The sequence below is a fragment of the Triturus cristatus genome, chromosome 2_1 (assembly GCF_964204655.1).
Source record: "Triturus cristatus chromosome 2_1, aTriCri1.1, whole genome shotgun sequence".
Lineage (NCBI taxonomy): Eukaryota > Metazoa > Chordata > Amphibia > Caudata > Salamandridae > Triturus > Triturus cristatus.
This window is the reverse complement of record NC_140581.1, coordinates 229179448-229206819: the sequence shown is the minus strand read 5'-3', so window position 1 is coordinate 229206819 and position 27372 is coordinate 229179448. Positions and strand designations below refer to the sequence as shown.

Sequence of the window (27372 nt, the reverse complement as noted above, 5' to 3'; positions counted from 1 at the left end):
CCATCTTGTGACTCGCGTCACAAGAAAAAGGGTGAAAAAAGGATTAAAAACAAGAAAAGGGGGCAGGGTAGAAACACCCTGACCCCCTAGGCCTGCTCAGGGGTCCCACACGGACATCTATAAGCCCCCTGGGTAGTCCAGGTCCCGGGGGCAATGTCCAGTTAATTATCGGGGACCCGCATGGGCCCCTGCAGCCCCGGGGACCGCTAATTATATGCCGGGGGCACGCGGCCACCTCCCTGGGGCTTGTTTAATAAGATGTGGGAGAGGGGCCTCACAGGCCCCCCCAAGCCTCGGGGACCGCCACCTCCCCTGGGGATTTATTTCATTATGTGCAGAGGCAAGCGCTCCCCCCCCCCGCTGCCCCAGGGACCGCCACCCTCCCAGGGCTAGAAATAAATTAAAGTGTGGGACTTACTGGCGGTACCTGGTGGGCTAGTTGGCCCCCAGATACCCTCAGGAATGAAGGGGGCTTAATACCACAACTTAGAATGCACCAGGAGGTGCTTTTGCAGAGTGGTGGGCAAAGGGGGTATGGCCTGCTATAAGAATGTAGCAATCCTGCTGTGTGGGACTTACTGGAGGTAATAGAAGGGGTAGTTGGCCCCAAGGTTGTCCTTGGGGGCCAACTACCCCTCCTGTTACCTCCAGTAAGTCCCACACAGTGGGATTGCTAAAACGTCTTTGGAGGCCACGCCCCCTTTCTCCACCACTCTGCAAATGCGTCTCGTAGCAGACTACGGGATGAAGTCCACTTTACTCCTGAGGGACTTTGGGGGCCAAGAAGCCCTCCTGGTACCTCCTGTAAGTCCTACGCAGCGGAATTCCTGAGCGCTGGTCAGAGACCCAGTACCCTTTCTCCACCACTCTGCAAACATGTCTACTAGTTAAAGAAGTGTTGCAATGCAATAGGTTTCTCATTTGCTAGAGTTAGATCTATTGGTGCTGTAAATGTAAAAGTTTTTTACTAATGTTTTTTGAAGTGGAGTGGATGTACATTGTGTGTAGTGGAATTATGTGGTAAATTGTGCAGTGAAATTATGTGGATAGAAAGTATGTGGTATTTAGTGTGTATGAATTCTGTAGAGTGGGATTATGTGTCATGGAGAGTAATTATGTGGTATGGTAGTTTTGGTTGTGGAGTGGTAGCCTCAGGTTTAGTCTTTCTAGTTTCCATAGAAGCTCAACTATGAACTCAGTGAGACAAAAAAAGAAGGAATCACTGAGGAGCACTTGGGGACCTAGTCAGAGGTATGAGCAAGGCCACTGGAATTATGCAACTGTTTGGCTGCACCGACTTTTGCGCAATTATACATTTTCCGCATTAGCCACATAATCCATCATCTGCTCCCTAATCTGCAGATTTGAACAAAAAAAAGGATTGTTACAGCGTAGTGGAAGGCCCTTTGCAAACCCAGAACTTATTGTTAAATGTGGGTGTTAAATTGGTACTATTGGTGTGCAAGCCACTCTTGCTTCCTTCTGCGCCTCTCTCGCCTCTTTCTGCATTTCTGTTGCTTCTTTCTGCACATTTCTTTCTTTTTCTGCCCTTCTCTTGCCTATTTCTACAAATCTCTTCTACTTTCTGCACCTCTCTTGACTCTTTCTGCACCTCTTTCTGCACCTCTGTTGCCTCTTTCTGCACCTCACTTTCTTCTTTCTGTACCCCTCTTGCCTCTTTCTGCACCCTTCTTCCCTCTTTCTGCACCCTTCTTGTCACATTCAACACCTCTGTTGCTTCTTTCTGAACTTCTCTTCCTTCTTTCTGCATCCATCTTGCCTCTTTCTGTATCCCTCTTGCCTCTTTGTGTACCTCTCCTACCTCTTTCTGCACCCCTCTTGCCTCTTTCTGCACCTCTGCACCTCTGGCGGTTCTTTCTGCATTGCCCTTGCTTCTTTCTGCACCTCTTTTGCAAATTTCTGTATCCCTCTTGCCTCTTTCTGCACCCTGTTCCCTCTTTCTGCACCTTTCCCTACCTGTTTCTGCACTTCTGTTGCCTCTTTCTGCACCTCTGTTGCTTCTTTCTGCACTTCTCTTGCCTCTTTCAGCACCTATGTTGCTTCTTTCTGCACTTCTCTTGCTTCTTTCTGCACCCCTCTTGCCTCTTTCTATACCCCTCTTGCCTCTTTGTGCACGTCTCCATACCCTTTCTGCACCTCTCTTGCCTTTTTCTGCAGTTGTCTTGCCTCTTTCCGCACCTCATTTGCTTCTTTCTGCATTTCTCTTGCCTCCTTCTGTGCTCCTCTTGCCTCTTTCTGCACCTCTGTTGGTTCTTTCTGCAGTGCTCTTGCTTCTTTCTGCACCTCTTTTGCAGATTTCTTTATCCCTCTTGTCTCTTTCTGCACCTCTATTGCTTCTTTCACCAATTCTTTTGCCTCTTTCAGCAATTCTCTTGCCTCTTTCTGCACTTCTCTTGCTTGTTGCTGCACCTCTCTTGCTTCTTTCTGCACCTCAAGTGCCTCTTTCTGCACTTCTCTTGCCTCTTTCTACACTTATATTGCCTCTTTCTATACCTCTCTTGCCTCTTTTTGCTTCCCACTTGCCACTTTCTGAACCTCACTCTCTTCTTCCTACACCTTTCTTGCCTCTTTCTGCACCTCTCTTGCCTCTTTCTGCACCTCTATTGCCTCTTTCTGCAACTCTGTTGCTTCTTTCTGCACTCCTCCTGCCTCTTTCTGCACCCTTCTTGTCTTTCAGCACCCCTGTTGCTTCTTTCTGCACTTCTCTTCCTTCTTTCTGCACCCCTCTTGCCTCTTTGAGCACCTTTCCTATCTCTTTGCACCCCTCTTGCCTCTTTCTGCAACTCCATTGGTTCTGTTTGCACTGTTCTTGCTTCTTTCTGTACCTCTTTTGCAAATTTCTGTATCCCTCTTGCCTCTTTCTGCACCCCTATTACCCCTTTATGCACCTTTCCTGCCTGTTTATGAACCTCTCTTGCCTCTTTCAGCACCTCTGTTGCTTCTTTTTGCACTTCTCTTGCTTACTCCTGCACCCCTCTTGCCGCTTTCTGTACCTCTACTTTCTCTTTCTGCACCTCTCTTGCCTTTTACTGCAGTTATCTTGCCTCTTTCTATACCTCTTTTGCTTCTTTCTGCGCTTCTCTGGCCTCTTTCTGTACCCCTCTTGCTTCTTTCTGCACCTGTTTGTTCTTTCTGCACTGCTCTTGCTTCTTTCTGCACCTCTTTTGTAAATTTCTGTATCCCTTTTGCCTCTTTCTGCACCCCTGTTCCCCCTTTCTGTGCCTTTCCTGCCTGTTTCCGCACCTCTCTTGCCTCCTTCTGCACTTTTCCTGCTTTTTTCCACACCTCTGTTGCTTCTTTCAGCAATTCTCTTGCCTCTTTCAGCACTTTTCTTCCTCCTTTCTGCATCCCTCCTGCCTCTTTCTGTACCTGTACCTCTCTTGCCTCTTTGTGCTTCTCTCCTACCTCTTTCTCCTACCTCACTGACCATGTCAAGAATGATGTAATATGTGACGTCATCAGCAGTGCATTGCGGGGGCGCGAGTTATAGTTAGCTCAACTAATTATAACGGAAGAATTTCTCTGGTTTTGTACGAGAGAAATATCCAACTAACTATAAAGTCCCTGAAACCTGTGGTTTTTTCAGTGAATATATATATATATATATAACATATATATATATATATATATATATATATATATATATATATATATACATACATATATGCCTTAGTGTGGTCTTTATAGACAATTTATATAGAGCACCCACAGTGGTGTAATACAAAAGGATGGGCCCCATGCAGACTGTGAAGAGGAGCCCTTGAATCTCCCATATATCACAGATATTCATTAGTCTTGGGCTGAATGGGGCTTCGGGGGCCACTGAAGAGTTGGGGGCTGCCCTGCACGGAAAGGGTCTGCGTAACACCACTGAGCACCAATGCTGTAGCACCAGCTCTTACCTGTGAAAGTTGTGTGAGTCCCCTGATAATGGAATGCTTTCTCAGTTTTATATTTCCTTTAAAATGCTTTGACCTAGATAGATGTGCATTCTCAAAGACATTTCTGTGCATAGGTGTGACTTACTCTTGAGTAGAAATGTGGTTAAATGCAGTCACAACCTAAATCAAGGTGTGTCTGAAATGCCTCGTTACCTCTTTAAAAAGTGTCACATGGAAAGTCACTTGAAATGGTGGTACAGGACTCAGCGATGTTTCAAAGGCATGGGCAGAGTGGGCAATTGTTTGTAACCCCTATCTTTTAAAGGGCCCCTTTGGGAAGTAAACATTCTCTCACCTCTTCTCTTCCTTCTCTCTGCCTACCTTTGTCTCTCTCTTTACTCAGTGTCATGTTAAGGATTTTTGTTGCAACTCTTTTTGTGTAATCCTATTTGTAAACATTTAACGCACAATTCAATATTCTTTGGCATCATGTGGGCTTGAATTAGCAGACAAAGGGTAAAAGAATTAAAATTATTCGAAACAGGTGACCAAAGATGTCTTGCTTGTGGGCCCAAAAATCTTTACAATGCCATTGGTGCAGGTGGTTATACCAATGTTCTTTGGTGCCAACCCTTTCATCCCTTGCTCTGAGCACTAGTCTGACAGGTAACTGGTGATACCGAAACCCTGTGAATGATGGAGGCTGGCTAGAGGAGAGGTTGAAACAGGGATTGCTGTCACGACGAACGATAGTTTCAGAAGGGAGAGGATTGTAAAAGGAATGGGAGGGGAGAACAAGCATTTGCAATGCAATCGGTCTCGTCTTTGGGACCTTATATGTATTTAGCTATGCAGCACATTAGCCTGGGTGCTGAAACATCTACTGTTCTTTAACATGGAGGGAAAGTGAGCACCAAACTGCGTGCCACGTCATGTATGGGAGCACATGGAGAGACATATTGCCTTTCAGCTGGAAATGGTATAGTCCAAAGCTCTGTTCTTAATATAAAATCAGGGCCTTCGGTGGTCATATCACTGAAAATACAAGATTTGAAAAAAATATTATTGTCTACGGGTGCTGGTGGAAGACAATTTCTATGGACTGGAATCTAGAGAATGCTAAAGTGATTCTGGTATTTTACTGACCTCTGCTGGTCGTTTTCTATCAAGAAAGTTAAACAGAGGCAGTTGCCAGAAACATTTTAAAAACAAAGTCCGTCAGCAATTTTGATATTTTACTGACCTCTGCTGGTCGTTTTCTATCAAGACAGTTAAATAGAGGAAGTTAAACAGAAAAAAAGTTCCTAAGCGGAAGCAGACAAGTCCTAGGGCTGATCTCCAGAGTCCACAAAGTACATACACATATAAGTATATACTAAAGTATATAAGTATATACTACAGTATATAAAAGAGGTCTTGAATGCTTGACCTAAAAAAGAAGTGAAAGAAATGTAAGAGAAAATCAGAGAATGGTAGAAGAGCGTGAGTAAGATAGATGGAGTGAGAGGTAGACAAAACAGAAGATCACCGAAGACAGTCAAATGGGTTATGAATGAATAAAACTATGACCCGGATAATAATATGGGGAAAAGGGAAAACAGAAGAGAAAGTGGTAGAGTATGAGGTAAACAGTAGGAATTAAAAAGAAAATCACAGTTGGCACACTAGCTGCCACTTAGGCGGAGAGCGAGCACTGGCGGCACTGTGATAAGCTAGCAATGATGGTTAACAGAAGGACCTTATACTAGTGGACAAAGGGAATAGTTGGCACTGGTAGACAGCGGTGATAGCTTGCACTGAAATCAATGTGAAGAACGAAAGTCAATGTGGTTGACGACGACCTGGTCGTATCGCTCCCACCAGGTTCAACACTCGGTCTGCCTGACTCTTTCATGTACTCTCTCGAGACCATCACACTACAGGAAGCAATTTACTTGTATTCCACCTGAAGAAAGCTCACTGTCCGAGCTGTGAACTCTGATCGCCTGGGAAAATTGTTGTAATTGGTAACAGTACAACACTGGACATCTCTGTATTCTCACACTTGCGACTATTTATTGGTTATATTTTATGAACCTGAGAGCAAGCTAGCTCAGCACTCACATATTGTCATGTACAATTTAAGAAGTATACAGTAGTTCACAGAAATCAATAGTTGAGCACTAGCATGGCGTCTTCCAAATAAGTCAGATAAGTCATCAGATTGCTGAAGACATATTCTTGTTTTATTCTTTTATTCTTTTGTTCAAGATTCTTAAAAACACAACACAGAATTCATAGCCCACGCTTCGCGTTTCGTTCCAATGGGACTTCTTCAAGGCTCATATGTGTAAAATGATCCACATAAGCGTTATCACACCAAATTTGATGGTAAAAATAGAAATACTTTTATGAAGAAGATCTTAATATTGGGGGAAAATGTCCACACGACTACTATGGGTCATGGGCATTGAAGTATAAAGAAATAAGATGAGTAAGATATAAATCCGCAGCGCGAACCGAAGTCTTGACTCAAGGGTGAACCTGTTACTTTGTACAGGTCTTTGATACCTATGGGTCATATTCGCACTTTATAAAACTTTTAAAATAAATGTGAGACTCCTGTACTGGCGTCTACTGTGTGAATCTTAATATGGTACCCAGTGTGTGAATCTTGTAGCGCTTAGCAGTATAACAAGCTAGCACTGTGATGCATTTTTTAAAGCAATGTCACAGATTTGGCATGTAGCAAACTGAAACTGGTTGCCAATATTAGAAGATGATACAAGTGGACATGAGGAGGAAATCAAACTTAGTTTAATTTATTTATTATGTTTTCTAAAGCGTGAACATGACCATCAGGGTATCAGTGAGCTGTACAACGAGACAGCTGAAGAGGGTTGCAGTGTATTAAAACACCTGTCACATAGGATACTCAGTACAAAATTCTCAGAACAAGGTAAAAAAAACTATAGGATATAAATATAAAATAAAGAACGCGGTACGTAGAGTTCAGCGCACAAGGTATAGAACATTAGGATACAGTATAAATTAGGGTGAATGACAGTTTCAAAATAGTTCTGTTCAGACACATGTTTTTCTAGTAGTACTGCTTTAACTTCCTTCTTGAAAAGCCTGAGTAATGTAATTCCTCTTGTTGAGGGTATTTGTGGAGCCGATCCAGCAAAAGTGTGTTTTTGAATCTGGCTGGTTCCAGTATTAAGGATTTATCACTTCTCAAATCCCTGCCGCTTCCTGATAGCTTAATCCTATTCGTCATGTACTGAGGACTACAGTTGTGAAGAGCTTTGTGTGTTATGCAAGCCACCTTCAGTTGGATCCTAGCTACAACTGGGAGCCAGTTGGGGGTTCTGAGTGATGGAGAGATGTGTTCATATCAATGTGTACCTGTTAACAGTCTTGCTGCTGCATTTATTTTCACTTTCATTGGGGCTAGGCTGGCTTTCAGTAGACTTACGAGAGTAGCATTCCCATAGTCTTGTCTTGAGAGCACTAGCGATTGGACTGCCATTTTGAGGTCCCCTAGCGGAATGAAGAGATTTAGTTTTCTTAGCAGGTGCAGATGTAGGTTAGCTCTTTTAGTTGTGGGCTCGCATGTTTAAATTAGAGTCTACTGTGATGCCTAATGATTGTATGGAGTTGCAGATGGTTGGGGTGCAGTTTAATGATTTGATGCTAAGAGAACAAAGTTGTGGTTGAGGAGATTTAAGGGGTGGGGAGAAGACAAATAATTCATTTTTTGTCAGGTTGAGTTTAGATGGTTGTGTGCCAGCCATTCCTGTATTTTCTTCAGGGTGTCATTCAGTCTCGGCAAATCCTCATAAGAGGAGAGTTTGATGTAAAGCTAATTACCATCAGCATATATGTGGTATGAGATTTCTGATTGTTTAACATTTTCAGTGAGTGGTTCCATGTATAAATTGAAGAGTGTTGGTGAAATTGTAGATCCTTGCGGAACGCCCCAGCCAATGTCTGCTACATCAGATGGTGGTGCCAATTTTGACTCTCTGTTGTCGGTTCTGCAAAAAAGAGGTCAACCAGTTAAGGACAGCTCCTGAAAGTCCCATTCTGAATTCAGGGTTTTCTCCGAGGCATTTGTGGCTGACTGTGTTGAACGGTGCTGATAAATCTAGAAGTATTGGAGACAGGATTTGTTTTGGTGTAGAGGTGTTTGTATATCATAAATCCAAATGGTCGCACACTGCTGACCTACCTGCGTGTTACCCCAAAGAACTGTGTTTGTATATCATCTAGGATGTTAAAAATGGTGACCTGGGTATTGTGCCCAGGGCTAAAACATGATTGATGTTTGTTCAATAGGTAAAAGGTTTTGATATGTTTGCATAGCTGATTGTGGATGCATTTTTCTGCCAATTTAGCAAGGAAAGGAAGACTGGATACTGGTCAGAAGTTGTTCAAATCATCCTGGTCAGTGCCCAGATTATTTAGTAGAGGAGATACTTGGCCCATCTTCAGGCATTAAGGAAGGGATCCTTGTTAGAGGGATGCATTTAGGATTTTTGTCCATAAGGGGGTGATGGATTGGTGTAAGACTTTCCGTAGGTGGGTGGAAATGGGATCATTGAAATGTGTGGTATGTTTCATTGACAGAATTGTTCTCTGGATTTCCTCCTCCAATAGAGATCTGAAACTGTTTCAAAAGGCTCAGTTTTTACCTATAACAGCTGGGGAGTGTTTGACAGAATTCTTGCTGTGTGAGTGGGGCTGATGGATTCTCTAGGTTGTTGTGAGACTTGTTGCCAGAAGCGTAATCTGGTGGACAGTGTTAAGAGAGCACTGCTGAGCAATGTGAGGAGTTTGTACTGGTGATGATAGATGATGATCTTCAGCCGGCACGGTGGTAGTCTAGCATGAGCAAGCCTCCAGAGAGGCAGGCATTGGTTGGAAGTAGGAGTAGCTGCCGCTGATGGCAGGCAGTGAAAGAGGCAAGCACTAGATGGCAATGTCAAAAGTAGAGACTAATAGGTCGTGTGATGAGCTAGCATGTGTGATTAGAATAAGGAGTGAATACTAATAGACAAAATGAAGGCTTGCTACTGATATGAACAGTGACCAATCTTCCCTAGAGAACAGTGTGGGAACAGGGCAGTGTGAGGAAATCACTGATGGGCAGTTTGGCGAGCTGACAGTAGTGTGCAGTGTGAGGTCCTGCCACTGATAAGCACTATGAACAGTGGACACCACTGAGCAATAAGTAACAGGTAACAGATGGGCAATGTGAAAAGATGGCTCTGACTATTTTTCATACATTTTCATATTAGCTTGTGGATATACTGTATTCCTGTACTAAAAATACAAATACAAAATGTTATTTAAAAAAGCTGGCTCTGATGAGGAGCATGGGAAGCTGTCATGGGTGGGCTATTTGTGGGGCTCACATTAGTAGGTAGTGTGATCAGCTATCACATGTTGGCATTGTGGCGGGGCTGACATTTGTTTGCAAATCAAGTAAGTGACAAAGCCGAAAAGTTAACACTGCTAGAGTGTGGGAGTCTGCACTCTTGAGCAGTGTGCATGGAATATAGTGGTAGGGAGTGTGAAAGGTAGGTGGAATGTGATGAGCTAGCAATTGTAGTGTGAATAGCGGTCACTTCTGGGCAGAGTATTAAGAAGTAGGCGCTGCTGGCAAGTGGCATGGATAGACTTGGGTAGGAAGAGGGTAGGGGATCAGTAGTACAAAGAATAAAGAGCTTGCACATGTGGGCTATGTGAACAGCTCGTGGGAAGTGCAAGTGACTAGAAGTGATGAGCACTGCAAGTAAAAGCATTTGTGGGCGTGTGAGGCACAGGTACATCAAGGCAACGAAAGATGGTTTGAGTGAGCAATAGGAATAGGTGCTAGTAATGAGCAGTTTAAAGGGCTAGCATTGGCCATGCTGTCATGTAGCACTGGTCCTGGCACATGTAAGGAACTACTACTGATAGTAACTGTGAGGAGCTGGTACTGGCAGGAGTGGCAGACACTGCTAAGCAGTGGGACATTATAAGGAGCAGACAAGGGTTGACACGGATGGGTGTGTGATAAACAGGCAAATGTGGATGGTGAGAGAAGCTGAGACTGGTTTCTTGTTCAAAGATCAGGTACTGGAGGGCAGCATGAGAAGCTGGCAATGATGGGCTTTATGTAATGCTTGTATTCATGGGCAATTAGGTGACCAGCACTGATGGGCAAAGTGAGAGGAGGGCACTACTAGTGCGTCAAAGGAGTTTGCACTGGGGGGCAGCGTGATGGACTAGCACTGATGGAGGCGTGAGGAGCAGCCACTGTTTCTATGAAGCTTACTCTAGTAGAAACTTCAAAAGCATTCAGGGTGGGTGAAAGCCTGAACTGGTGGCCACATGGGTGGGCTACAGCAGTGGGTAGTCTGACAGCCTGGCTTTGGTTGCCATTCTTGTGAGCTGCTGCTGGGGGAGCAGAGAGAAAACAGACATTAATCAGCAGTGGGATGAGTTGGCAATGGGGGAAGGTCTGAGTATCTGGCAACATTGAGCAGTGTGGGCAGCAGGTACGGTGGGCAGTGTGAGGAGACAGAACAGGAGGGACGTTTAAGGCAATGTTACTGATGGACAGAATAAAGAGCTGGCACGGGTGGCAGTTTCAGGAACTGAAAATGATTGGCAGAGTAAAATGCTAGCACTAGTCTTATGTATAAAAAGCTAACATTTGTGAGTAGGTTGTGGCTCAGTCACTGGGGCACCATGTGAGAAACTACCATAACCTAATACGGGCACCTATAAGAAGTGAGTTTTAAAAGTCAACGTTGGAGGGAAGTGCAAAGTGCTGGCGCTGACGGGAATCTTGGAGAGCTATCATTTATGAGAAGTGCACAAATGGCCACTTGAAAACAGTGTGAGGAGCTGCACTGGTGGGCAGAAGAAAGATTGGATAATAGTGGAAATTGTTAGATGGAGTAAATGGTGAGAAGAACTGAGATAAGTGAACAGTATGAGATCTTTTGACTGGCTGCAAGTGAGGGGAATGAACCTGCATTCGTGAGCAGTATGAGAAGCTTACAGTAGTGTGTGAAGTTAGCACGTGTAAGCTGTGTGAGTATCTTCTATCGATTGACAATTCAAAAAGGAGGCACTGGTCAACATGAGGAAAAGACACTGGGCACGAAGAGTGGATCCTACAGAGCAACGTGGGAAGGTGGCGTTGCTGTACAGTAAGAGTGCAAAAACATACGGTCCTAGGATGCTTGTTTCCAGTCCAGGGAGGACCTGGCTTGGCAGTTCGGGCTGGACTGTTCCCATGAGGCACAGGGTCAAGACTGATTTGCATATGGCTAGGTTCAAACTGGAACGGCATGGTGAGCAAAAAAACGATGGATTTAGGCCCAGATCTCTGTACTGGGGTGAATGTAAGACATTGTTCTGCATTCTGTCCCTCAACTGTTGTTTTTGCATTTGTCACCGCGAGTGGGAATGGTATGCCCAGACATGGGTCCCGTGCTCTCCATGCCACTGGAATCAAGCTATCCTGGCTGAAGAGGGGTGATGCTTGTTTCCAGTCCAGGGAGGACCTGGCTTGGCAGTTCATGCTGGACTGTTCCCATGAGGCACAGGGTCAGACTGATTTGCATATGGCTAGGTTCAAACTGGAATGGCATGGTGAGCAAAAAACGATGGGTAGTGTAAGGGGCGGACAGTTTGAATACCTGTTTAAGAAAGGGCTTACTTTTTATCACTGTTCCCCACTTGTATAGTTTTGCTGGCCTCAGAACAAAGAAAAATGGTACAGCATATAAGCTAATACGTGCATTAAATGCACCATCATTGCAAATTTTATTTGCCTATAAGGCCATAGTAGATGGCGCAAAGAACTGCAATATGTGCATGAAAATTAAATGTCATTTGTGGACTGTGGTATGTATTTAAACCACCTAAATACCGGACAATAGATATGGCTTCAAAGAGCTCTTCATGTTTTGGCTGAACTGTGGTTTAAAAGCATTACAGTGACACTTAGTAGGAAAAAGAGCCTTTGCAATGTAGGTAAACTTATTTTTACACATTAATTAAGCCACTCCTAAAATGTGTCTTGTAAGCCCACAGGCATCGGTGCTTAATATGAGAAAGATAGAATGCTACATATTGGGAATAGTATACCTTTACCGGAAATAATTTCCCAAAGCGATGTTTTGACTATTATGTTATCTTGGACTGTGTGTTTTTAGCGCACGACCACTGAAGTTTCTTGTTTCTCAAGCAATCGACCTGAAAAATAAAGATTTTGATGATTGTTGGACTTGGCCCTTCTGGCAGGTTCACCCCTGAACTTTTTTTTCTTTTTACTGATGACTTGGTGTGGTAATTGTTTGGTCTCTGCGCACTTTCCCTGTGTCCCAGGGTAAAGTGCGTGCGTGCTCTGAGTGCATGTGGTGAGATAGGCCTGCCCTCCCATAGGAATGCATGAGGAATGTATGTGTCCCTAGTAGTTCCTGATGCGTGGGGTGTGCAGGCCCGAGTTTGGTATGTGCGGACTCGTGGGAGTGAATGCTGCGCGATGATGTGTGCGGCGTGCATGTACCTAGTGTGGAAGTGCCACTTCTAGAAGTGGGCACTTCGGTGTGCAGTGTGTCTGTCGCGTGATTGGCTGGTCGTGTCATGTGACGGGCTAGGGATTCCCCAGAGTCAGGATGAGTCACCCAGTGGTGAATGGGGAGATCAGCAGCTAGATGGGTGGGAGGAGTACACCTGGGTCCTGAATAGGACAGGGTTTTCCACACACAATGCTGGCCCCGCCCCCTGTGGTGCGACTGACGACCCTAGCCCTGCCAATGAATAGAGTGAGGGGCTGAGCACATCAAGGGTGCTCCCCAACCAGCTGCGACTGGTTTTCCCCCTCATCCTGAACCCAGAACAAAGGGGTTTGTTGTATAAAAATGGGGCTGTGTCCCCACAGAAACTGTTCTCTGCCAGGATCTTACCTGAGGGGGGCTGCTGCTGCTGCTGGACCAGAGGACCGCCACTTGGACTACCTCCCTGCCTGGAGGCCCAGTGCGCTGGCTCTGGGTCCAGCCTTGCCCCCCACCCCTGCCCTGCTGCATGCAGGGAAGAACATTGCTGGACTTTGGTACTTTCCTGCTCCCCAAAGCACCTGGGAGCGCTTTAATTTGCCAAAGCGCTGGGAGCGCTTTATTTGTCCCTCAAGCGCCTGGAAGCGCTTGTAATTGCCTTTTAGCGCTCAGAGCGCTTTATTTCTCAAAGCCGGTGCCCACCCGGCGTTTGCCCCGTCTGAACAGATTCTGAAGTCCCCTGGCAGGTGCCCACCCTGCCAGGGACATTGCCGTGGTCATTGGCGGGTGCCCACCCCGCTTGTTTGTCTTAATTTCACGGCGGGTGCCCACCCCGCCGTATATTTCATATCGCGAGGGAGCCTACCCCTCTTATTGCCGAGAGAAGTCACCGCCGCGGCCGGGCTCGAAGGAAGTCAGGCAGGCCGGGGGCGGGACTCCGGGACAACAGGAAGTGGGAGGGCGGGAGCCTACCCCGCCTCCCTCCGAAGACTCGCGACTGTTTGGTTGGGCCCCGGAGCAGGCAGGAGCCTACCCTGCGCCCCGGTGCCCTCGCCGGAGAAGAGAAGCGGACGTGTGGCAGCTTCCCCTGCAGGGCTCCCGTGAGTGGTGAGAGCCCTGCAAGGTCCAGCGGAGCAGCGCGCCAAGGAGAGAAGCGGAGAGCCTCCCGCCGTCACCGGAGACACCAGCGCAGCCTCCGATTCAGCCGGTGAGTGGAGAGGAAGGAAAGGGGGCCCGCCTTTGGTACCTAAGCCCCGAGGGGCCCGCGCTCCCGTAGCTGGTGCCTGCTTTGGGGCACATTGACGGCTCTCGCAGCTGCCCCACTTGTCAGAGGGCAGCTGCGCCCCGTGAGCAAAATTTGGATTCCCCTTCCTGAGTCCGCAAACGGGACTCCAACCCGGGGGCAGTATTCTTCTCAAGCCCCGTGAGGCTCCAACAGACGGGGGCATTTCCTGGTGATTAGAGCGGCCCCGGAAGGCAGCGGGCCGCTCCAACGTGAACGGGGCACATTATTGTTCAGAGCCAGCGAGGCTCAAGGGGCATATTATTAAGAGCCTGCGAGGCTCAAGGGGCACAATATTGATTCAGAGCCCAGACAGGCTCCAACGACTGCCATAAGTGTCCTAAGGGCCCCGAGGTGCCCAGGCCCCAGTCCCTACAGCTGCCCAGCACTTCGTGGGCAGCTGCAACGTTTAGGTTGTGCCTTGTGCGCCTGGCTTGCGCAGCCTGCATAGTCGCTCCCTGATATCGCTGTATATTGGGTATTTCTGCATCCTGAGAGGCCAGTTGGCCTGCGGACAGTTATCTTGTGTTGTGCCCTCCCCTAGGGCACTTGGTGATTTTCATACATGTACTTTTTGCGCCTGCGCAATGCCTTCATGATATTTTCTGTCCTGAATTGTGTTTACACCTCTGAATGTTATGCATCATGTGTTTATGTGCTTAGACCCCTACAGGTAGAGTGATACTTAGGTGGTTGTTTTCTCCTTAGTACAGGTGGTACTAGTGAGGTCCTAGTTCCCTGCGTGATATATTCCTAAAGGTGGTTAGGGTTGCGTAGGTGGTACTTTCTGGTTACCAGTAGTTACTGGTTGTGTGCTATATGTTCTATTTTTAGTGCTACAGTGATTGTAAGCGCTATGGTCTAAAGTTTTACTCCTATGTTCTAAAGTATTATTCCTACGTTCTAAGTGCTATTTCTACAAAGGGTTAATTCCTGACAGTGGTCCATGTGGCCCTGTCCCCTGTATATATAATCCCTTGTAAATTCTGCCCGTGCCTGTTGGCACATTGTAAAGTGTGTGTTTTTATCTAATGTGTTGTGTATAATACAAAGGTTATTTTTATATAATACCTTGTGTGGAGTTTCCTTTGTGGTGGGCCTTGGGTGTTGTTGCTAGGTGCGCGCGCAAACGCTTTACACATCGCCTCAGGGATAAGCCTGTCTGCTCGTGCCAAGCTACCAAGGGGGTGAGCAGGGGTTATCTTTGGCGTGTAACTTCCTTGCCCTGACTAGAGAGGTGGTTTCTGTCTGGCTTTGGCGCAAGCCCTAGCCAACCAGAAATCGCCATTTCTAACATTGGTGATCAGCGGTGGGATTTGGACTTGCGTTTGCGCTGTACCACAGCGGCAACTGGCCGCACTACAAAACTCTGCATTTAGATAAATCACATGGTATAGGGATTATTGTTTTAAAATTGTTTTTAATTGTCATTTCTTTGGAAATGTGTTTTTGTGCACTGTGAGTTAGGTGTCCCTAGCTCGGGAGGGTAGATCATCCCCCTTAGTGCATTGTGTTTCTGGATTCACCAGAGGGTGGGATCCAGTGGTGGCAGCGTAATAGTGTCCTGTACATTTGTCCCCCGCCCTGCGCCCAGAGTTGGTACCTGTGTCATGTGGTGGTCAGGTTGAGGAATCAGGGGTGGTAGAAACTGCCTTACCGGTCCGAGGGGAGGGTTGTGTGTGGATGAATGGTGTGTGGCACTAGGCAAGTGAGTGTGAGTTCTCTGGGTTAGAGAGCTTGCTGAATCTTTTTGTGAATTGTGTACTCCTGTTAAGCTCAGACCCCTAGGTTCCCTGTGTGATCTTTTCTCTAGAACGTCTGCCAGAATGGAGCCTGCTTTTGATCTCAGTGATCTAGTTTATTACAGTATGCAGGAGTTGGAAAGGTTCTGTAGAGAAAGAAACATAGGGGTGAGAGAGTCAGACACTGTGTACGAATTGAGGAACTACATGATTGGATGGCAAGCAGATGAATGGAAACGTGAGCGCAGTGAGGAAGAAAGGGCCCGGGCCTCACACCTGGAGGGTGGTGGGTCTGTGGGGAGCCCTGAAGACTCAGAAGAAGATGACAGTACCTGGACGCCAGTAGAGAGTGAGGACCCCGGAGGTAGGGAGTCCCTTGCTGGGTCCAGCGTAGAAGATAGCGCCTCACCCCTTTCCCTGTCCCCTGAGCGCAGTGGTAGTTTTCTGGATTCCCCAGTGAGGGTGGAGCCCAGGGGGGGCAGCAATATAAAGTGCAGTATAGAGAGTCCCAGTCCCAGTTCCCCGAGTGTGGTACCTTGTTCCCGAGAGGAGGAATGTAGGTTGAAGTTCAGGGGCAGTAAAAAGCTGTCTCACCAGTCTTGGGAGGAGGCTGTGGAGGAATGTCATGATGCCCTGGTGGACTGGTTGGCAGGATTTGGATGGAGTACTAAATATGATTATCAAGGAGCAGATGCTCAGTAGTTGTTCTCCAGGGTTGCGCCAACACCTGTTGAGGTATAACTCTTTTTGTCCATTTGAACTTGCAGAGGAAGCAGACCTCTGGGAAAGGGCCAGAGGTTCTCTAGTGTCATTAGTGAGTGATTCCAACAATAGTGGGTCAGAGATCCTCCAGCCCAGCGTGGTGGAGGAGGCTCAGTGTAGCCCAGCTAGGTCCCAGGATAGCGAGGAGGGTGTAGGGGCTCGCTGCCTGGCTCAGTGGAGCAGGAGTGAGGGGGTGACCGAGGGTCCCCAGACGCCCGAAACCCTGCCTCAGGACTTGGATGGTTTCATGAGGGAACACCAAGTTGGGGACCTAGGCTGTCCTGTTAGTCCACTTGAGGAAGATCTCTTAGTGAGTGGAGGACCTGGGGCACCTGTAACCAGGGCTCCTGTGGTTCTGGAGTCTGGCGGTACCGCTCCGGTAGGGAGGGTACAGGAGTCCAGCGTGAGTGATTGGGGGATGAGTTCCCCAGTGGAAGAGCCGGTGGGTCAGGGACTTCCCAGTTGGGCTAGGTTCCCGTGTAGTGACCAGGGTGACACCACTTCTGTTCTGGGGGATCTCCGCGCACTGTCAGGTGGACAGGGGACGGGAGATCAGCGCCAGACAGACAGTCGCTCGACATATGTGTCATTTGATAGCCTCAGGGGGATGGAGTGGAGATCCCCAGAAGTCCTGGAGTGCCAGGCAATTATTCCACCAAAGGTTCTAGGCCGGAGGTTGGAAGGCCAGGTTCGGGATCAGCCTGACCTGAAGGGTGGGACGTCTGTAATCAGCGTCCCGACCAGTTCTTCTTCCAGAGGTACCGCCCCAGTTGGTAGGGAGCAGGGTTCTGGAAGGGGGTGCAGAGGGTGGGAGAGCCCACCTCTGCCCCCGGTACAACCTGAGGGGTTAAACCCTGGGTTGGAATGGCGTTCTAGGTGTACCCCTCGCCAGAGGAGGAGGAACCCTAGGAGAAGAGGTAGGGGGAGGAGAGCCTTCCCTGAGACTCCTGGTCCGCCTGAGGGTGTAGACCCTAGGCTGGAGAACCAGTGGCAGTCTAGTCCTGTCTTTCAGAGAGGAAGAGTGGAGAATGGCCGCTGTGTGCCAGGGGTTACTACCCCCCACTCTGTGGTTAGGCAAAGACCAGTGGCACCTGGGTGGCCTAGGGCCTGGTCTTGGCCGCAGACAGCTTGGGAGTACCAGTGGGGTAGCCCAGTTGGTCCAGACAGTGGTGTTAGAAAGAATTCCATGGGTTCACCGTGGCGTAGAACCAGAGGGTGTCCCTGCAGTTGCGGGCCCGCGTCCGTGTTCTATCGCCCCAAGCAGGGAAGTCCATCACGGTGGTGATTGGGCTGCCCTGCGTTTTGGCTGGAAGGGGGTTGTGTTGGACTTGGCCCTTCTGGCAGGTTCACCCCTGAACTTTTTTTTCTTTTTACTGATGACTTGGTGTGGTAATTGTTTGGTCTCTGCGCACTTTCCCTGTGTCCCAGGGTAAAGTGCGTGCGTGCTCTGAGTGCATGTGGTGAGATAGGCCTGCCCTCCCATAGGAATGCATGGGGAATGTATGTGTCCCTAGTAGTTCCTGATGCGTGGGGTGTGCAGGCCCGAGTTTGGTATGTGCGGACTCGTGGGAGTGAATGCTGCGCGATGATGTGTGCGGCGTGCATGTACCTAGTGTGGAAGTGCCACTTCTAGAAGTGGGCACTTCGGTGTGCAGTGTGTCTGTCGCGTGATTGGCTGGTCGTGTCATGTGACGGGCTAGGGATTCCCCAGAGTCAGGATGAGTCACCCAGTGGTGAATGGGGAGATCAGCAGCTAGATGGGTGGGAGGAGTACACCTGGGTCCTGAATAGGACAGGGTTTTCCACACACAATGCTGGCCCCGCCCCCTGTGGTGCGACTGACGACCCTAGCCCTGCCAATGAATAGAGTGAGGGGCTGAGCACATCAAGGGTGCTCCCCAACCAGCTGCGACTGGTTTTCCCCCTCACCCTGAACCCAGAACAAAGGGGTTTGTTGTATAAAAATGGGGCTGTGTCCCCACAGAAACTGTTCTCTGCCAGGATCTTACCTGAGGGGGGCTGCTGCTGCTGCTGGACCAGAGGACCGCCACTTGGACTACCTCCCTGCCTGGAGGCCCAGTGCGCTGGCTCTGGGTCCAGCCTTGCCCCCCACCCCTGCCCTGCTGCATGCAGGGAAGAACATTGCTGAACTTTGGTACTTTCCTGCTCCCCAAAGCACCTGGGAGCGCTTTAATTTGCCAAAGCGCTGGGAGCGCTTTATTTGTCCCTCAAGCGCCTGGAAGCGCATGTAATTGCCTTTTAGCGCTCAGAGCGCTTTATTTCTCAAAGCCGGTGCCCACCCGGCGTTTGCCCCGTCTGAACAGATTCTGAAGTCCCCTGGCAGGTGCCCACCCTGCCAGGGACATTGCCGTGGTCATTGGCGGGTGCCCACCCCGCTTGTTTGTCTTAATTTCACGGCGGGTGCCCACCCCGCCGTATATTTCATATCGCGAGGGAGCCTACCCCTCTTATTGCCGAGAGAAGTCACCGCCGCGGCCGGGCTCGAAGGAAGTCAGGCAGGCCGGGGGCGGGACTCCGGGACAACAGGAAGTGGGAGGGCGGGAGCCTACCCCGCCTCCCTCCGAAGACTCGCGACTGTTCGGTTGGGCCCCGGAGCAGGCAGGAGCCTACCCTGCGCCCCGGTGCCCTCGCCGGAGAAGAGAAGCGGACGTGTGGCAGCTTCCCCTGCAGGGCTCCCGTGAGTGGTGAGAGCCCTGCAAGGTCCAGCGGAGCAGCGCGCCAAGGAGAGAAGCGGAGAGCCTCCCGCCGTCACCGGAGACACCAGCGCAGCCTCCGATTCAGCCGGTGAGTGGAGAGGAAGGAAAGGGGGCCCGCCTTTGGTACCTAAGCCCCGAGGGGTCCGCGCTCCCGTAGCTGGTGCCTGCTTTGGGGCACATTGACGGCTCTCGCAGCTGCCCCACTTGTCAGAGGGCAGCTGCGCCCCGTGAGCAAAATTTGGATTCCCCTTCCTGAGTCCGCAAACGGGACTCCAACCCGGGGGCAGTATTCTTCTCAAGCCCCGTGAGGCTCCAACAGACGGGGGCATTTCCTGGTGATTAGAGCGGCCCCGGAAGGCAGCGGGCCGCTCCAACGTGAACGGGGCACATTATTGTTCAGAGCCAGCGAGGCTCAAGGGGCATATTATTAAGAGCCTGCGAGGCTCAAGGGGCACAATATTGATTCAGAGCCCAGACAGGCTCCAACGACTGCCATAAGTGTCCTAAGGGCCCCGAGGTGCCCAGGCCCCAGTCCCTACAGCTGCCCAGCACTTCGTGGGCAGCTGCAACGTTTAGGTTGTGCCTTGTGCGCCTGGCTTGCGCAGCCTGCATAGTCGCTCCCTGATATCGCTGTATATTGGGTATTTCTGCATCCTGAGAGGCCAGTTGGCCTGCGGACAGTTATCTTGTGTTGTGCCCTCCCCTAGGGCACTTGGTGATTTTCATACATGTACTTTTTGCGCCTGCGCAATGCCTTCATGATATTTTCTGTCCTGAATTGTGTTTACACCTCTGAATGTTATGCATCATGTGTTTATGTGCTTAGACCCCTACAGGTAGAGTGATACTTAGGTGGTTGTTTTCTCCTTAGTACAGGTGGTACTAGTGAGGTCCTAGTTCCCTGCGTGATATATTCCTAAAGGTGGTTAGGGTTGCGTAGGTGGTACTTTCTGGTTACCAGTAGTTACTGGTTGTGTGCTATATGTTCTATTTTTAGTGCTACAGTGATTGTAAGCGCTATGGTCTAAAGTTTTACTCCTATGTTCTAAAGTATTATTCCTACGTTCTAAGTGCTATTTCTACAAAGGGTTAATTCCTGACAGTGGTCCATGTGGCCCTGTCCCCTGTATATATAATCCCTTGTAAATTCTGCCCGTGCCTGTTGGCACATTGTAAAGTGTGTGTTTTTATCTAATGTGTTGTGTATAATACAAAGGTTATTTTTATATAATACCTTGTGTGGAGTTTCCTTTGTGGTGGGCCTTGGGTGTTGTTGCTGGGTGCGCGCGCAAACGCTTTACACATCGCCTCAGGGATAAGCCTGTCTGCTCGTGCCAAGCTACCAAGGGGGTGAGCAGGGGTTATCTTTGGCGTGTAACTTCCTTGCCCTGACTAGAGAGGTGGTTTCTGTCTGGCTTTGGCGCAAGCCCTAGCCAACCAGAAATCGCCATTTCTAACAATGATGATGAACAAGGACGTGAAAAGTAGGAAGAAATTAAGTACTGAAAAGAAATGTTTTCAAGTATAATTGAAGTGTAATAATGAAGGTTGCTTTCTCAGATGGAGGGGTAAGGTATTCCATCGTTTTGCAGTGGCGAACGAAAAGGATTTGTTCCTGAAGGTAATGTCTCTGACTTTTGGTACCTGTAGCAGGAATTTATTCTCAGAGCACAAGGATCTATGTGAAACATAGCAAGAAAATGTACTTGCCAGGAACAAGAATTTATTTGAGAGAAAACTGATTTGTGCACTATGGTTAGAGCTTGAGAGATACTGTGTTTATACACTGGTGGCCAATATAGGGATTTGAGGTCGATGAAAGGCTGTGGCTAAGGTAGCTGTGGCCACGCAGCTGCTGCATTCTGCGCAAGTTGCCCTTGAGCAAAAACTGTGAAAATAAAGCTATATTTCCCATGAATAGGCCCACATATAAATAAAATCATTATTTTATATATCCACCTTAGAAACTGTTGTAGAAATTATTCAAGTTATTTTAACCTAACTCTAAACATTTAATTTTATGAAGAAAGTTAGTGGAAAAGTAACTTTAAGAAAAAATACTTTGTGCTGATTGTGAGGAAACTGGTTTACAACCAATTTCCCTCTCAGTCCTACTCCAGAGGCTCAATAAACATTTCTAGGTGGGTGTTAATGAACCTGCTACCAGAGGACATTGGCTTGGACTATATGCCCAGAAGGCAGGGATTTGTCAACACTGGTCACTTAACAGGGATTTCCATCTGAAAGGAGGGCAGGAACTGCTGGCACAACATAGGACAGCCTTAACTCCTCGTCTTTTGACTTGATGATGCCAAATGGGGATGGAAGGAACTGATTCAATTCATTTGCAGGCCTATCGAAAACTCTCTCTGTTCAACACCGGCAAGAGGGAAAACCAGCTTGGACCCTCGCAGGGGGAAGGGCACCTCATCTAAATAGGTGAGTGAATTGGGGAGGATCTGAACCTCTCCAGGGGAAGGTTGGTTGTAGGGCTCACAGGAAGGTTTGCAGGGAACCAAGAGAGGAATTGTAAAAAAATCAAGGTGGGGATATTGCACGAGATAGTCTTAATTAGTCTGAATTAGGTGTAGGAAATTCTCCAATCACTGCCTAGTGCACAGGATAAGACTGCCACCTCATCCCCACCTCCTCAGAACATTCATAGACCAGAAAACGTTTCTAATGAAAACTTTTCTAATGAAAACTTTTCTAATGATGAAAATGTGCTTTATGACTGGAAATAGAAGACTCCATGACTCCTTTCTCCTTGTGACAGCCAGGTAGTGTAACAGCTCCTCAAAGGACAAATGGCGGGTCCCCTGTTTGCCTGCTCCAGAGACACAAAAAGCAGAAGCACTTCTGACCTGAGCAAGATCCAGCTGAGCACTGGGCCCTGCAGGTTCACTCGCTGGAGGGAGACATGGGAGCAGATTGTCTAATATTTCACACTACACAGCAATTAATGAAGAGAAATAAAGATATTTCTACTCATTCGCCCCTCTATAGAAGGCGCACCATTTTGGTGCAATCCAAGGACAACTGACTTTAGTAAATCTGGGATTGCGTCAAATTCCATGGGTGGATGCACGGGAACCCCCATGCTCCACCTATTGAACGCCTACCACGAAGAAATGTAACACAACACAGCGTTGTATATTTCTTTACAAAGTCACACAAGGCAGCGGAAATCGCCATTGTGTGGCTTTATAAATCCCATTTAAGGACTTGCTTTGCTTGCGCTAACTTGCGTCACCAAGAACAATGCAAGTCCTTAGTAACTAGGCCCCCTGGTATCTAGAAACCTGCCTGGAGGGCTTCGGGTTTGCAGAAGTGCCTACAAGAATTTTGGAGGGCTTCGGGTTTGCAGAAGTGCCTACAAGAATTTTGGAGGGCTTCGGGTTTGCAGCAGTGCCTACAAGAATTTTGGAGGGCTTCGGGTTTGCAGAAGTGCCTACAAGAATTTTGGAGGGCTTCGGGTTTGCAGAAGTGCCTTCAAGAATGTTTCCCAGCAACTGAGAAAAAATGGGATTTATTCATAATTGTTTCCACTTCCGGTGAACTGGGAAAGAGTGCTGAGGTTTACCAACATAATAATGCCACAGAGGGTGATGCATAATTTGCCTCTGACAGAATATTATATCACATAATGTACTTTCCATCCATGTTGCAGAATTTAGCCAGCCCTTAAGCACGAGTTGTTCCTTTATTGCCACATAACCTCAGCTGCACAGTGTATTAAATGACCTTTCCATGCACTTATTATAGTCTTCTGTGTCATCTCTGCAGATGTACCGAAGACGATGCTGCGGTTTATCAGATATCAGCAAGAAACTGCTTGGGAATGATCAGCAGCTCGGCAGTCATTGAAGTTGGATCATTTACTAAATCTGTCATTTACCAAAGGCTTTTCCAGTATGCAACACAAAGGACGGACATGCGCAGTAGGACTGAAGCGAATGTGCAAAGTATCGACAGGCCTAAGAGTGAATATCAACGCTCGGAACCGGAACAGCATTGCAAAACCGGAAGTTACAGAGGGCTCATATTCCCTGCTGGCACCTGTCTTTCATCCTACCCGGAAACAAGCAACTCACCGAACAAGAATGCGTATTTTATGGAAAATAAACCAGAAAGTGAGCTTAGAATAGATAGCAGTATTCATCATAGATCTGTTACCGAACTTTCAAACCATAGCGATCTGAAATATGAGTCCAGAAATGGCTGGATTTTGGATGAGTGCCAAGAGAGGGAAACACATTCCACAAGTTCGATTCCAATATCTAGTGCTCCGGACACCTGCCACAATACGTACATCAGGCTCCCAGGCCAGAAGGACGAGGACTTGACCATATATGAGGAGGGTGACCTCACCGAGCCGGTGACCAGCAGTGTCCTCGCCACACCCAGGAACCATACACAGTGCGCGGGGAAGCCGGGAGGCCCATCCAGGTATTACTGCACTCGTGTGGAGTATTACCCGGGCAGAAACGTCATCACAGCTGACGCGCTGCATCTTCAAGATGACTTGTGTGAGCCGGAATGTTCTGACTTGCGGGAAGGGGGCTGCAATGGGATCTGGCGAGGGGAATTGCAAGAGGGTGATTCTTTGGCTGTGGTGACACGCCACACCCGTGATGACGTAGGACTGAGCTGCCTGAACGGGTGTGCGCCCTCCCTTGGCCTGAACGGGGCGTCGGATTACACAGAGTCTACAGATATCACCATTGGCTTCTGTGACAGTCACTCAAACCGCGGAGAGCTCGAGACAAGTGGAGTCCAGCTCACAGGCCGGGGGTCATCTCTGCAGACCGAGATGGTGCTGAGTGCCGGGCACCTTCAAAATGCCCTCTCTCCAGTGAACAACAGGAGCTGCCAGCTGTCCGGGGCTGCCACCGCCATCCAAAATGATTCTGCTGCCATCGGAGAAGAAGGCAAGGGGGTTCGGACAGCTGGAAAGAAGTTTTGTGTATATATCCCACACGGTTCAGTTGAGGAACTAGCCGAGGCCATGGCATTGAAAGAACTGGAGCATTCCCCCTCGGAGGAGATTTCAAAGCTGATGATGACTGAGAAACCGGCAGCGGAGGGGCCTGCAAATGGAAGTGCAAAGGGCAAACGGGCAAGACGCTCGAGGAAGGAAGACAGCAAGGTCTGTAAAGTGAATTCTGCAGCTGGGCATGTCAGCAGCGTGGCAGCACCAGGCGGGCACCGTGAACATAAACTGCACCACAAGGGCATGCACGATGAAGGCAAAGCTGGGACTGGTGACAATATGAACAGCAGACACTCCCATGCAGAGGATCACCGCTCTTCTGCGGGGCAGCTGGGAACTGAAATCCGCCAAACCGACCCTCTTACCCTTCACATAGAAGAAATGGATATGTCCTGTAACGGTGACCGGAGCGACAGCCTTTCCAATACAGAGTTCATCTCCCGTTCTTCAAACACAGTGAGTAGAAACATTTCTATAACACAATAAAGCGCAACCTTTGTATCTTTGTATTCTAACACCACAGTGCTTGTGTGTAGTTCCTAAAATACCGTTTAGGCAACAGTGAGTGACAGCCCCTGCTGTGCGGGAAATCTGGTTGTGTGCATAGTCCTCAGATAATCAGTATGGCCTCCTAAATATAGCAAAGGGGTGATAATGCCAAGGCCTACTAATGGAGCGCCGAACAGCAGGATGGAGACATCTCTAGAGCATGTTATCTAGCAGATGCCCTTTAGCAAAATAATGCTTGTATTCGGTAAGTTTCTGGAATAGGTGGAACATGTCTTTAAAAAATGCAAGGGTTACATTTTCATTCAAAACGAATTCCAAGTATTTGCGTTAGATTGACCCAAAATGCCACTGATGCGTAGCAGTGAATATGTCCAAGGTATATGCAGATGCAATATCACGGAATAAGTTTCAAAGTATTTCAAAGAAGCTTCTGTACACAGAGTTCAAAACGTTAAATGGTATTGTTCAAATGACTCCGGGGACATATATGGAAATGTTGCACATGTTGCACCGGTACAAAACAAACAGCACATTTGCACAAGAAAATTGACTTTATTCTCTTTCTTGTGTAGACCAGGTGCAACCCCCTACTTCTAAATAAATGAGTTTTTCTTCACTTCATTTCAAACTATCAGCAACAATTGTTCAAATTGACTTACCCTGGTTTGATCTGTTTGCACCAGTGCACTCTGCCATGCCTCCTGTTCTGTAAGGAATTCTCGAAGGCTGCGATTTAAGCACATGAAAATGAACGGAAAATAGTTGACAACTTCCGCTAAATGTATCAAAGACATGCAAACATAGATGGTCTGCGTTTTAATGTTAGAACAACTTCACGGAAGTAAAACGCTTTCAGACATATTTCCAAACCGAATCGAAATCTATCGTCCTTCTTTCTGAGACTGTGTCTTCAGGTTCCGATTTTCTGGGGGTCACTCCCCCCCCCCCCCCCTTAACTTAGTTCAGTTGTCAGTGTAGCCTTTCAGGGCCACTGTGCAAAGGATTACCAGATGTCGTTTGTTGCATGCACCGTTCCCCTTTGTGTCTATTGAGCCGGAAGAGTCGTTCTCTACTCCCAACCTGTGTTCCTGGAGTAAAAATTGCTTTCACTAGCTGTCAGACAAGCTACAGTTTTACCTCAATTGATCTCCAACATTAGACAAGCTGTTAGATTGAAAGTTAAAACAAGTATTGGTAAAGCCAATATGTCTGGCTTGCATTTCAGTTTCAGTCAGACCTAGTCGCTTTTCTAAAGCCGCTTAACATGCTGAATTTGTACTTTAATGACAGCCCAGGAGCAAAGGAACTGCAAAGTACACTGATTGAAATCAGCACTCCAATAGATCAGTGTGGTTGCAGGCCACGCCAAAATCTCATTCCTCTTGTGAGAGGAATGAATGACCCTGTATTCCCCACAGCAATTCATTTGTTTTGGTCTAAAGTGAACTACAGTGAATGTGCTTTTTGTACTTAAATTGTGAAAAATGTAATGTGATACAAAATTGTGTTAATTAAGCGTTCTTTTCAGATTTAAAATATTCTATCATGCATTGCGAATTCCTTGGAGGTGGATGACATACCGAACAGCCAATAGCGCGAGGCGAGGGATGTATAGGCCTTTAGGCTGATCCAAGGTGTCATTGACTTGTTTCTTGTGCAGTCCAACAAAATTGGCGAATTTAAGGTTTTGTATGTATTTTATCTTGTTATTATAGCTCTGGATGACTTGATGTATCGCAGCCTTTTATTTGTGTTGTGTGTTGTGAATGACTCTGTCTGAAAGGAGTGGCTGAAGGTGCTAACTCAAGAAGCTAAAGGTTGCTGGAGCGATCCAGGGCCCCTCCATATACATTGAAAACAATAGGTCTCACAGACAGCTGACATTCTCAAGCCACACCCAAAACTTCAGATTCTAAAATGACTATAATGCATTAGGGTCACTGTTAATACCAGAAGCCTGTGCCCATAAGATGAGATACCTGAACTGCATTAACGCCAAATCAAGTTTCCTATACCTTTATTTATTGGTATGTTTTGGTAGTGGATCAGTTGCACTAGGATACAAGGTAGGGAGATTTCTGTTTAAGAATTTAAAATATGAGATCCCCGTAAAATATGAAAGATGATTGCTGTTCAAAGGCTTGGCCTTTAAGATAGGTGTAACTTCACCATTTGGTTTGCTGTCAGAGGCAGATGACTGACAGCTCTCCATATCCTGGGGTTTACCTCTGCTGCCAGTCCATAGCCCTGCTGTCAAATCTTAAAAGGACATCTTCTGTGTTGTCTGGGTATAGCTTTTTGTAAGTGCTCTGTGATATGAGAGATGACTTCGCTGTCAAATGCTTGGACATGGAAAAGCTTTTTGACCTGAAGGAGAGCTCTGCCAGATGGTGGAGCGTGTAGGATCTCTGCAGTATGTTTGAAAAGTCTGTTGCCATAGGTCACAGCTCTGTCCACTGAAGAGATCCCTTTTATCAAATGTCTAAGCCTGAAATGTTTCTGTCATGGAAGTGATTGATAGATCTCCTGCTGGAGTCTCAGATGTGTATAGGCCAGTGGTAGCTCTCCTTCAGAATCCTGAGTCCTATATCTCGATTGTCAGATGCGCTCGCCTCTAAAATCTGTGTAACTTGAAAGTATCTTTACTGCCAGATGCCTGCTCCTGCAAGATTTAAGCAGCTTAACCTGAAAGGTGAGTGTTCTGTCTGAGAGTCAAGCTTTTAAGGCCTCTGTGCGCCGCGCGATAGGTTTGCTGTTGTCTGATACCTGAGCCTATAGTTTGTGTAACCTGGGGGATAGCTTGGCAGTCAGGTTCCAAAGCCTGTAAGCGTTCTGAAACCAGATGGATAGCTCTGCTCTCATAATCCTTAGCCTGTAAGATTTGTGAGACCTGAGCAGTACTCTTTTCCAACGGTGCCTGAATC

General features: G+C 47.6%; 1 protein-coding gene across 1 annotated transcript in view; it reads left to right on the top strand.

The window, feature by feature from the left end:
- The window catches only part of ALPK2 (alpha kinase 2), a 514940-nt gene that overhangs the window by 298268 nt on the left and 189300 nt on the right, over window positions 1–27372 (top strand). Inside the window, exon 4 of the mRNA XM_085630379.1 lies at window positions 22732–24394. Coding sequence (XP_085486505.1) covers window positions 22732–24394 — 1663 coding nt within the window. The remainder of the gene's footprint in view (window positions 1–22731; window positions 24395–27372) is intronic.